The 12,500-nt window shown below is 45.2% G+C and overlaps 1 protein-coding gene across 4 annotated transcripts in view; it reads right to left on the reverse strand.

The window, feature by feature from the left end:
- The window catches only part of Ypel (Yippee-like), a 485,504-nt gene that overhangs the window by 242,093 nt on the left and 230,911 nt on the right, over positions 1 to 12,500 (reverse strand). For all 4 annotated transcript variants that reach the window (XR_012967632.1, XM_076209305.1, XM_076209307.1 and 1 more), the window contains exon 2: positions 4,450 to 4,496. Coding sequence is in view for 3 of the 4 variants with exons in the window: in XM_076209305.1 (XP_076065420.1) it covers positions 4,450 to 4,456 (7 nt within the window). In the remaining variant the exon portion in view is untranslated. The remainder of the gene's footprint in view (positions 1 to 4,449; positions 4,497 to 12,500) is intronic.

Consider the following 12,500-nt stretch of genomic DNA (forward strand, 5'->3'; position numbering starts at 1 on the left):
ATTTATCTATCTATTCATCTTAAGATGCTTTCGTCATTGGGGGCCTGTACACCCTTCTCTTCTTCTCCGTAGACAGAGAGGCACATCATCTCTCACCTCCAACAACAACAACAACATCACTTTGCAAACTCCAACGACTCCAACAACACCAACAACCATCTTCACAAGTCAACTTCACCCAAGAATGGATGTAGTCATTCTTGGTTTTTTATTCATTTATGTATTTATTCATTCATTTATTTGTTTATTCAATCGTTTCTTAATTTATTTATTTGTTTGTTTTTGTTCGCCAGATAACTCACAGATAACGCCATGCAATCGTATTCAGCTTAGGATCCCTTTGTCACCACTTGGCTACCGTGCGACTTTCAGCCTTGAAAAGACATGAAGAAGCCTTTTCCTCCATTCTGTAATTCCAACTTCTTCTTCTTCTTCGTCGTCGTCGTTCCCAAGATCTCTTTCTATGTCGCCTCGACGCCCCGAGCTAGGCTGAGTGGGATCGAGCGAACGAAGTGCAGGAACCTTGCCAAGCTCAAGACCCCAGTTGCACCCACAATAACAACAACACCCAAACCGTGAGGAGTACTTGTCCCCTATCACCGAAAACTCCATTTCAGACAAAACGCCGAAATCACTTTGAGGCTAGGGCGGTGTCCCTTATAGAGAACTTTGAAGCGTGCAATTTAACCATTTCCTTGGTCCAACTCACTGGCAACAGAGTTCAAACTGCCATCACCTCGACCTTCGCCGCCTTATACCTTGGAGCACAGGGGGGTTATAGATTCATGTGTACCTTTAAGTACATACAGTTTGGAAGTTTATACGAGAGAATTGATCTGTATAAGACAACAAGGATTCTTTCTATTTATTATTAGGACTTAACTAAAATGCAAAGGGTAACTCGATTCATTCGGCTCAAAGGATCCTGAAAAAGAACCCCACGGCCTGTATCACACTGCCCGGCGCCGCCGTTGCGGCTATAGCAGTCTCCTTTATGAGTCATCAGATAATATTTCAACCGGGGGTGGACCATGGTGGTCGTTATACAAGATTCTGGCTACTGTTTGGTAATTTTATTAAGCTAAATGAATTTGTCCATCATCTGGCCGCATCCGTCGCCGCCGCGTAGTATAACATCAGCATATCCGTATGAACATCGCATCCACATACCAGGCACAAAGTGGAGCGACGAGATAGAAAGGTTTGCAGGGGTGACTTGGCATAGGTTGGCGCAGGCGTACGAGTCATAGAACTGTTCGAGAGAGGCCTTTGTTCAGCAGTGGACTCGAAATGGCTGATCGATTAAAGAATGTTTGGTCATTAACACCATCATCGATAAAGCATTACCCATGGCACCAATAAATACATTAGGAACATCGCTGTCAAAGCGTTTCCGAATACCATAAATTCACCACAATGTCATCGTCATCTTGTTACTCACTGTGTTACCATCAAGATCTCATTTCATCCCTTCCGCGTAACACTATGATATTATACGAGTATATACATTCCCGCGAGGGAACAAACCCAGAACATAATGGGCCCAAAGACTGGCCAATCCAGACCCCATTCTGTCCCAGGTCGTCGGCCCCTTAGCTAAATAAAACCGTCTGACGTCTCGATGACTTAACCGGAATGAAAGACTACATTGAAGAGACACAACCGATAGAGAGGTCACCATGAGATCAAGTTATCATTATGGTCATTGACATCATCACCACAATCATCATCATCATCATTGACGTCTTCGTCATTCTTAACATCACCATTACCACCGTCACCATCATCAGTGTAACAATGTCAATAGAGCTGGGTAATCAATGCCAATTTGCATTTGACATTATCGCAAGTGTTGGTTTCAGCGGCTGCAGTGTGGCACGGGGGGGGGGGGTCGTTCCGTGCCTGCCTAATCCGGAAGAGTCTTTACAGAGGCGCGAATGAAGGAGGGGAGGCCCTGCCAGGAAAACTAAAGCGATGTAATGGTACGTGGGGAGTGCGTGAGAGAGGGAAGGAACTCCTCATTCAACAGTCAAAAACGTGGAGGGGGAACGTTGTGCAGACACACAACACACACACTATGAACACTCTTCTACCTAAATTATTATAAATCCCGTCTTTCATCCTAGCTTACGCGGCATACTTATCAAGACTACGGGTGTCCCATTACCCAATTTGAAACGAATTAAGTGACCCCTTGAAGAAGAACATTCTCTATACTTAATGAACCCCTTAGGCAAGGATAATCTGGTCGCCCGAGTATCTTGCGGCTTCTGCCTTGTTTCTTCTTGTTTCAGTTCTTTGCAAACACACGACTTTCCGAGGAAACTTTTTACTTGAAACACAGGCTATGTCAAGGTCCCCCTCACCCCACCCCCCACCACCATCACCTCGCCTCTCACCATTCCAGGACATCTCACAAGTTCGGGAATACACTTCGTGAGAAACTCACGACCTCGAAAACAAGCGCGCGCACACACACACACACACACACACACACACACACACACACACAAATTCACCATCAATGTCATATTTTCCCTTTCCCCCCTCTTTTTCGATTTTGTTCCTCATCCTTCATGCATCATTATAGTCTTTTTTCACTCTCCTCCTCCTCCTCTTCCTCCTCCTCCTCCTCCTCCCTCTCCTCTTCATCCTTCTCCTTTTCAATGGTCGCCACATCTTCATTCACAACTTACAATCTCTCCCTCACCAGCATCAGTTAATGTGTGACATCATCACGCCTCTCAATCTCGATATTGGCCGTTCCCCAACCCCAGCCCGAAATGGTGGTACAAACTCACGGCTTGACCGAATCACCGCTTCATGACTTCCTTAAGCTCATTTCACACGTATCGAGTTTTCGCCGTGCACCGTCCACGACACGACGCCGCACTCTTAAATAATCATGGGTGTCTATGGACGCTTTCACACGTCACGACCATGTATGAAAGCGTCCAAAGACAGCCATGGTTATTCGAGAGCACGACGTCGTGTCGTGGACAGATCACGGCGAAAAATCGATACTTGTGATACGAGACTGTTGTCCTTGGCTAAAACAGGTCACGGTACTGTACTCACTCATGTGTTCTGTACATCTCGGGTGAATACAATTCTCAACATAATAACACACAACTTCTTGATCCCCGGTCACGTTCCGGCAGCTTTATTCAGGCGTGCGCTGCCCCATCGCTAGCGTAAGGGATAATCTCGATGACCTAACAAGTGACACATTCTTTTTTATTCCAAGTGCCGCCAGGCGATTTCATTCAGCCCCACGTGGTCTTGGTAGCTTAACGTAACAGATGAAATCCCTTGTCAGATCGATGTCACTCTAATTGATGCCGGACAATTTCATTCAGCGACAGAAACCCAACACCTCTCCCTTCCTCCCTATCCAAAAGGGGGGTAAAGGAGGAAGGGGGAATCTCTCCTTCTTGTAGGACTAGAAAATCATTCCTGCCGACCACATCAGAACCCACAAAACTCTCCACACTCCTGACGATTAGCATTCTTCTTTACCTCTTCACTGCATGCTTTTCATTCGCCCTCAAGCTAGAGCCATACTATTTTTTTCAGCCGAGGGGACTCTGGGCCACTCAAATGAATAAAATCGTCTGTTATCAATCAATATGACAATCCAAAGCAGCGGTCACCAAATTTTTGTGAGCTGCGGGACACTTCCCACGTAAATACAATGGCGGACACCAAAAGATGAAGAAAAATAAATAAGTATATAAAATAAGATAAAAATAAAAATGAATACATGAACACAAATATTATATCACTAAAATGATAAATACTAATAATAGATATAAATATGAAATAAGAAAAAAATAAAAGGATAAAATCTTTCCGATGAACCCTTGCAGGCGCCGATAGAGTTCTGAGGGAGGGCACCCACGGCACTTACAGTTTGGGGACCACAAATGTAAAGAGCGAATCATGATGAAGAGGTAAAAACATGTACTATTATGCCTAGTAGAAGTAGGACATAAATCGCTCTAACCAGCAAACTTCTACATCTACAATTGTACTAAATCAGCCATATGAAGTATCAACTGAGAGATTGATATAGTAGGTATAGTCTAAACATTGCACCAATCACCACCGCACCGTGGCCTTAAGCTCATCTTGGCTGCTACTAAAGTCACAACTACATAATCCGGTCCTACTTCTCTGCCAGATCTACCACCTTCACACACTACAGGGGAGAGTTCTTCCTACCACAAAACCACTATCTTCCTTCACGCCCAACGACGCATTTCATGCACCCTTGGACACATACACAAACATCGTTGTCACAGGACGGACACCAAGTTAAGTTCCGAGATAAACAATTCCTATCACTGCGGACTGACTTTCCTAATAACAACACTCACGAAAGCTTGCATCCACTCACGGTTCGACAGATTCGAAAGTGCAGGATGCTAAAGACGGTTGTCCACTTACCACTCATGGCAGATGTACCTGGCAGCGTACTTCAGTCCCCTACCCACCTGTAGAAAGAAAAACAAAGAGCAGGGGTTACAAAGAGCTCAAAAAGCAAAGGTTACAAAGTGCTCATGCTAGCAGAATATCACCCACCTTTTGATTTTTTTTTTTCTTTTGGCGAATGTCATATTATTTCATTCAGTACAGAGACACCTGTATGTTTTCAAAAACAAATTGACACATGTAAAAAAACATTCTATCACCTTAAGTCGCAAGTAAATGTTCACCGACTACCCAAACAACCTTGTAGCTAACAACACAGAATGTATACATCGGCAGTATACCGTAACAGTAAAAATTGTCAATATGCGAGTGAGCAGGAAATGTATGGTCACAGAAGGAAAATTGAATAAAAAAAAAAGAGGAGCAGGAGGAAGAGGAGGATGGTGCGAAAGGGATGCAAGAGGAAAAAGATAATAACGATAACAAGGAGGAGAAAACGGAAATGGAAGCGAAAAAGGAAGAAGAAAAGGAGGAGGAGAAGGAGCAAGAGAAGTATGGGGACGAGGACATTTAAAAGGAGTGGGAGGAGGAGAAGGAGGAGGAGGAGGAGGAGGAGGAGGAGGAGGAGGAGGAGAAGGAGGAGTGGGAGGAGGAGCAGGAGGAGGAGGAGAAGGAGAAGAAAAAAGGATATCGAGGAGAGGAAGATGAAAGAGAAAATCAGGAGAATGAGAAAGAGAGCTCCATAAACATGTCGTAGTAAAAAATACAAGACGGCAAAGAGCAGGAGTAATACTAAAACAAAAACGAAGGAGGACGACATAACAACAGGGATGGGGATCATCCTATAAGAAATACATAAAAAACACATCATCGCTATGCGGTTATATGAAAAGCAGCAATCATTAGAAAAAAGTGCTGTCATAGGGAAATAAATCGTCCCATAAGAAATATATAAAAATACATATCTTTATGCGGTTATATGAAAAGTAACAATCCTTAGAAAAAGTAGTACTGATACAAGTTGGCAAAAAAAAAAAAAAATAAGGAAAACATGAAGCAGTTTTCAATGGTGGGAGAAGGCAAAATGGTGAAAACTAAGGAAGCAGAGATGTAGTAATGGAGGAAGACAGGAGGAGGGAGGAGGGACACGAGAAAGGAGGGAGCGAGGAAAAAGTGGCAGAAAGACTGGCTGGCACTCAAGGGAGGGAGGAATGGAGAGAAAAAAAAGAGAAAGTGAGGAATAGTAGGGAGAGAGAGAGAAATGGGGTGAGAGAGGGAGAGAGAGGGAGACAGGGAGAGAGAGGGAGAGAGAGAGAGAGAGAGCGGGGGGAGATAGAGGAGAGGGGGAGATAGAGGAGAGGGGGAGATAGAGGAGAGGGGGAGAGGGAGAGTGTGAGATAGGGAGGGAGGGAGGGAGGGAGGGAGGGAGGGAGGGAGGGAGAGAGAGAGAGAGAGAGAGAGAGAGAGAGAGAGAGAGAGAGAGAGAGAGAGAGAGAGAGAGAGAGAGAGAGAGAGAGAGAGAGAGAGGGAGAGAGGGGAGGGAAAGAGAGAGGGGGTCAAAGACTTTCTTATGCAAAATAGCAAGCCGAACTTTTATATATTCCCTTATGAAAACTTATCTACAAGAGGAGGAGGAAGAGGAGGAGGAAGAGGAGGAGGAGGAGGAGGAGGCAGTAGTGAGGACGGAAGAAGACTAGGTACAAAGGCGGGGAAAAAGAGGCAGACAAAACCAAAATGGCCGAAAAATGACCAACCTAACCATTCCCAAGGCGGAAAAAATCATGAATGGAAAAAAAAAAGAGGAGAAGGACAAGAAGGAGAAGGTGAAGAAGATGAAAAAAATATATATAAAAAGACGAAGAAGAAATAGAAGAAATATAAAGAAATAGAAAAAGAAGAAGAAGACAACGAAGAAGAAGATGAAGAAGCAGATGAAGAATATGAAGATGAAGACGAAGAAGACGACAACGAAGAATAAGACGATGACGAAGAAGACGAAGAAGAAGAAAAAGACTTAGAAGAAAAGGAGAAGAAAAAGACGAAGAAGACGACGACGATGATGCCAACTCACAATTTTCTTGTTAACTTGTTCAATATTGTGAACAAGGCGACGTATTACAAGTTAACAAGAAAATTGTGAGTTGTCATCATGCTATCATATACAACATTTCTTGCCAGGGGAAGAACCTCCTGCCTAAGTATATATATATATATATATATATATATATATATATATATATATATATATAAATGACATGGATGAAAGTATGGAATGTTATATGAAGTTATTTGCAGATAATGCAAAAATATTAAAGTACAGAGGAAGATTGTGAATCACTACAGAAAGACTTAAAGTCTGGAAATGGAGTCAAAAGTGGGAAGTGAACTTTAACATCAAGAAATGTAGTATAATGGACTTTGGAAAAAGTAAAAATAGAATATCGAGGAAATACAAAATTGGTGCAGAGGACCAAGATTGGAGTATGCTGCGACACTGTGGACACCCAGCACTAAAAAAGAATATAAAGAAATTAGAAAGAATACAAAGAACAACAACAAAGATGGCACCAACACTCTCCAAATTGACATACGAACAAAGATTGTCCTAACTGGAACTACCAACCGTGGAACAAAGAAGAGAAGGTAGAGATCTACTATTTCATGAATTATGAAAGGAATGGAAGTCCTAGATAGAGATGATTTATTAAAGTGGAACAAGAGAAAAACAAGAGGACATGAAAAGAAACTCAAAAAGGATAGTTATAAAAGAGATCTGAAAAAGAATAGTTTCCCACACAGAGTGGTGGGTATCTGGAATAAATTGGATGAGGCAACAGTGTGTGGAAATACTATTCAAGAATTTAAGAACAAACTTGATGTTGAAAGATACAAAGACGGGTCACTACGAGCACAGCTCCCTTCCCGTATAATACAAGAGAAAATACACAGACACACACGCACGCACGCACACACACACACACACACACACACACACACGCGCGCGCGCGCGCGCACGCAGTTTGCAATCGAAATATATAGATTACCCGTTTCCAGTCTTTTCTACTCCAACAGTGGTTTTACCGTGATATGTATATATATATATATATATATATATATATATATATATATATATATATATATTATATATATATATATATATATATATATAGGCTATACTAATCACATCAACACACTGATATCAAATATACTCTTCCATTCTGACCAGGAACAGACGATTTCATTCAGTTCATGAGGAGGGTGAAGGGCAGACTCGGGACAAAATTGACTCTCCTTCGACCGTGTAAAACTCAGATGAATAGAAATATCTGGTTTGCCAACTCCGTCACTGTTTCGAAGATGTTAAAGGCGAACAGAGATCCTGAAGCTGCTCTCAGACGTGTAAGGAAGAGGAGGACGAGGAGGAAGAGGAAGGGGAGAAGGCGGACGAGGAGGATGAGGAGGAGGACGAGGAGGAGGAGGACGAGGAGGAGGAGGAGGAGGAGGAGGAGGAGGAGGAGGAGGAGGAGGAGGAGGAGGAGGAGGAGGAGGAGGAGGAGGACGAGGAGGAGGAGGACGAGGAGGAGGAGTCGTATTTAAATGCGGAAAAAAGCATTACATGCTTGCAAAAACAAAATTACTGTACGATCGCGCAGGCATACACAGCCTCCGTTGAGTCGAAAATAATCGTCGACATGTCATCAATGTAATATGCGCAGGCAGGGAGGGCAGTGGGAAAACAGCATGCACTCCTTCACTAACCATGCATGAACACGCACATACGTCATGCAAACAAGCATGACACGCATGGAATCAACGCACGCACGCACTCACGCACGCACACACACACATGTACAGTATCTAGGAGATAGGTAACCCCGTGTTGCTTCTTGATTTAGTTGGAAAAGCTTCCACATCTGTCTGAATCCTTCTTCAACTGTTACGTACGATTGGAGACCATGTATTTACAGTAGTGAGTCTAAGTCGGGGGACAAGGATAGGTCGTCTTCGTTATCCTGGTCGACCTTGGGAGAGGTTCTGGAGGGTGGCTGGAGAATGACTAAGGTGTTGGGATTTGTCCTTGGTGGAGTTCTTGAATTATACTGTCTTCAGGGGGGGGGGGGGTTCCTTGTGAAACGCTGTTTGAAGAACCTATTGTCTCCCAATTTGCCTTTTTTTTCTATTTTTGAAAGAGTTTTGGTAGAGGGGTTTGGATTTCGTCCCAGGTGTCGTTTTTTAATATCCTATCTTTAGGAGGGCCTCTCTCACACATCCCTAATTCCTTTGCTATAGTGACATACCTTATTGAACAATTTTACTTTGACTCGTAGCATCACTGGGACTCGATCGATCATGTGCCACAACAAAACTGAGACGGTGCGAGGCGTTAACAGTGAGCAACCAAAGAACACAGTCGAACATTCGTCCTGGAAAGTCGGTAGTGATTGCGGACACCAGGAAGAACAAAGAAAACGGCAGAGGTCGAGGAAGGAGGAGGAGGAGGAGGAGGAGAGAAAAGTGAGGAAGGAAGATGCAAGACAGATAATAAAATTGGGGTAAAAGAGGGTGTAGAAGGAAAAAGAATCGTAGAAGACAAGGGTGCAAGAGGAAGAAAGAGATAGGAAGGATGTAGGAAGGAGGGAAGGAGAGAGGAAGGAAGGAAGGAGAAAGGAAGGAAGGAAGGAAGGAGAAAGGATGGAGGAAGGAGAGAGGAAGGAAGGAGAAAGGATGGAGGAAGGAGAGAGGAAGGAAGGAGAAAGGATGGAGGAAGGAGGGAGAAAGGATTGAGGGAGGAAGAATGGAGGAATGATGGAGGGTGGAAAAAAAAGAGAAGGAGGAAGAGGAGAATAAAACAAGGGTGACGGTGGAGAATTTGAAGATTGGAAGAAAGGAGGAGAGCATGAGGGAGAGGGCAAGTGCAGCAGGTAGAGGACGACTGGTCGATGACGTACGAGAAGACCAGAAAGGCAGCTGGAGATAGAAACAAGGGGCGAAGGGCAAAAGAAGAAGAATGAGGAGAAGGAGGAGGGGAGGGGAGGGGAGGAGGGGAGGGGAGGGGAGGGGAGGGGAGGGGAGGGGAGGGGAGGAGGAGGGGAGGGGAGGAGGAGGAGGAGGACGAGGAGGAGGACGAGGAGGTGGGGGATGATGAGGAGAAGAAGGAGGGGTGAAGACGAGAATGAAAAGGTATGGAGGGGAATGGAGAAGAAATGAACGGAAGGAGATATGTTACAAGGATCGAGTGCACGAATGGGGTTGGCTAAGAACGAAGTGGGAAAAAAAAGAGAAATGCCACAAAGAAAAAAGAAAAGAAAAGTAAGACTACACGTGGTTTTCTCTACAGGCTTCTTCCGCACAGACTCTACCATCCCTCCAAAGAGATCATCTCTTAATTCTGAGACGAATAAAAGAGGGAAGCAGGGCCGGGACAATATAGTGGATGGCTCGTTTCCCTCTCCACCGATCTCAGAGAGGAAAAGTCTGAAAGGAGATATTAATGAATGGATTCTGAGGAAGAGCTCTGTAAAAGGGGCAGGAAATGGGCCAAGGAGGAAGAGGTGAAGGAGGACGAGGATGCAGGCGTGGAAGGAGATGAGATGATCTGGTAGAGAGTCCTGAAAAAGCGTAGGATGATGGGGAAGAGAAATAGGAGGATTGGAATTAGGACAAAGACTTGGGTAAAGAATGATAGGATGAGGTACAGCAGGAGCAGGTGAGACACCCAGAGAGGAAGGAGGAGGAGGAGGAGGAGGAGGAGGAGGAGGAGGAGAGACTGAAAGAAATTGCATTTTGGGGAGAAGGTTATGACTCGTACAGTTATTGGCACGCGCGTGTGTGTATGTGTGCGCTCGCGTGAGAGATTCAACACGGTTTTGGATGACGGGGTGGACTAGTGATCGACAGCAATTACCTACCGGATGAAAACTCAGAATCCTATGACCCGATCTATGAGAAATATTGAGACCTTATACAAAAAACTCCTTGCCAGGAACAGGAACAAAAGAAGACGGAGAATTAGGAGGAAGTGGAGAAGGAGGAAGAGGAGGAAAGGACTGTGGGGATTATGTCGAAGTGAAAACTTCGGATGGAAAGCAGAGGAGAAAGTGGAGGAGGAGGAGAAGTAGGAGGAGGAGGAGGAGGAGGAGGAGGAGGAGGAGGAGGTGGAGGGATGGGGAAGGACGGGGTTTTCTTAGGAAAATAATGGAGCTACAGATGAAATGACTTGGACGGGGAGAATTGTGTGTGTGTGTGTATTCACCTCGGATCTGCTGCAGCCTCTGTTCGAGACAGCCAGACACCACCCTACGGCAGTGAGCTCAGAGCTCATTATTTGCCGATCTCTGGGTAGGTCTGAGACCACTCACACACCACACACCGGGACAGCAAGGTCACAACTCCTTGACTAACATCCCGTACCTACTCACTGCTAGGTGAACAGGGGCTACACGTGATAGGAGACAAACCCAACTTATCTCCGCCCGGCCGGGGAATCGAACCCCGGTTCTCCGGCTTGTGAGGCCAGTGCCTTACCAATCCGCCACCGAGCCGTGTGTGTGTGTGTGTGTGTGTGTGTGTGTGTGTGTGCGCGTGTGTGTGTGTGTGTGTGTGTGTGTGTGTGTGTGTGTGTGTGTGTGTGTGTGTGTGTGTGTGTGTGTGTGTGAGTGAGTGAGTGAGTGAGTGAGAGAGAGAGAGAGAGAGAGAGAGAGAGAGAGAGAGAGAGAGAGAAAGAGAGGGGGGATAGGAAGGTATGGTAGCAGCAGTCGAGAAGAGGGGAGGTCAGCGGTAGAGGGAATGAAGAAGAAAAACATGATAAGGAAAGTAGAAAGGAAAGTAGGTAAGAAGGAAGGAAAGGGGGTAAGGAGTGAATGAAGATGGGGCAAGGCTAGTGAAGAATGCGATGAAGATGGGGAGACGCTTGTGCGAAGAGGAAACAAAGGAAGGGGAGAATACAATAGTGGGGAACTGAGACGGAAGGGGTGGGGTGCCACTAACAGGCGGAGGGGCGTGCACGGGTTGGAGGGAAGGGAGAAGGGAGGGGAGGAGTAGAAAGAGTGGAGGAGTGGGAGTTCACTTTTGTCCCTTTCACGCCCAATGGAGGCTTTCATGACTATTCTGGCTAAGAATGTACGATTTCACTGAAATTCATAGAAATCCCATCCCCGTCCCATTTTTTGCTGGAAAGGGTAATAAGTGAAGGGGAGTAGGGGAAGTGGTGGGGGTTAACAGGGAAATGTAGGCGTTTCGACAGAGGGAGGGAAGACGAAGAAGGGGACCTGACAACAAAGTGGGTGAGAGAGGGAAGAAAGGGAAGTTAGGGTGAGGGGCAATTGCAAGAGTTTCAGGGGACGAGGAAGGGGGAGGGATTGGGGGGAGGGATTGGGGGGAGGGATTGGGGGGAGGGATTGGAGGGAGGGATTGGGGGGAGGGACTGGGGGAAGGGGGAGGAGAGATGGAGAAAGTGGATCTGACAACAACAACGTGTAATTACATGACAAGTGTGTTCTTCACAAAAACAAATGCATGCTGTTGACGTAGCAATAAAAGCGAGCGAGCGAGCAAGAGAGAGAGAGAGAGAGAGAGAGAGAGAGAGAGAGAGAGAGAGAGAGAGAGAGAGAGAGAGAGAGAGAGAGAGAGAGAGAGAGAGTGAGAGAGAGAGAGAGAGAGAGAGAGAGAGAGAGAGAGAGAGAGAGAGAGAGAGAGAGAGAGAGAGAGAGAGAGAGAGAGAGAGAGAGAGAGAGAGAGAGAGAGAGAGAGAGAGAGAGAGAGAGAGAGAGAGAGAGATTACACAATACATTTCGTTCAAACCAGTATGGTGAAGGGTTGAGGAATTACCATTCTTTTTCCTCCAAATTAAATAAACAATCTTGAAACCCAAATCACTGAAGGATAAAGAAAAAACTGGAAATCATGACCTCACCCGCAATTAATAAAAGTTGAGGATTACAAAGTTCATTATCAACCAGCATGGCAGGAAAATACCCGGAGAGAAGGAATGCAGACACTAAGCTGGATATCTCTCTATCTCTTCATGTCTCCACCTCTCTTTCTATCACTTCATCTCTCTATCCCTT

This window comes from Oratosquilla oratoria, chromosome 26 (assembly GCF_046742065.1).
Source record: "Oratosquilla oratoria isolate Oo_2021 chromosome 26, ASM4674206v1, whole genome shotgun sequence".
NCBI lineage: Eukaryota > Metazoa > Arthropoda > Malacostraca > Stomatopoda > Squillidae > Oratosquilla > Oratosquilla oratoria.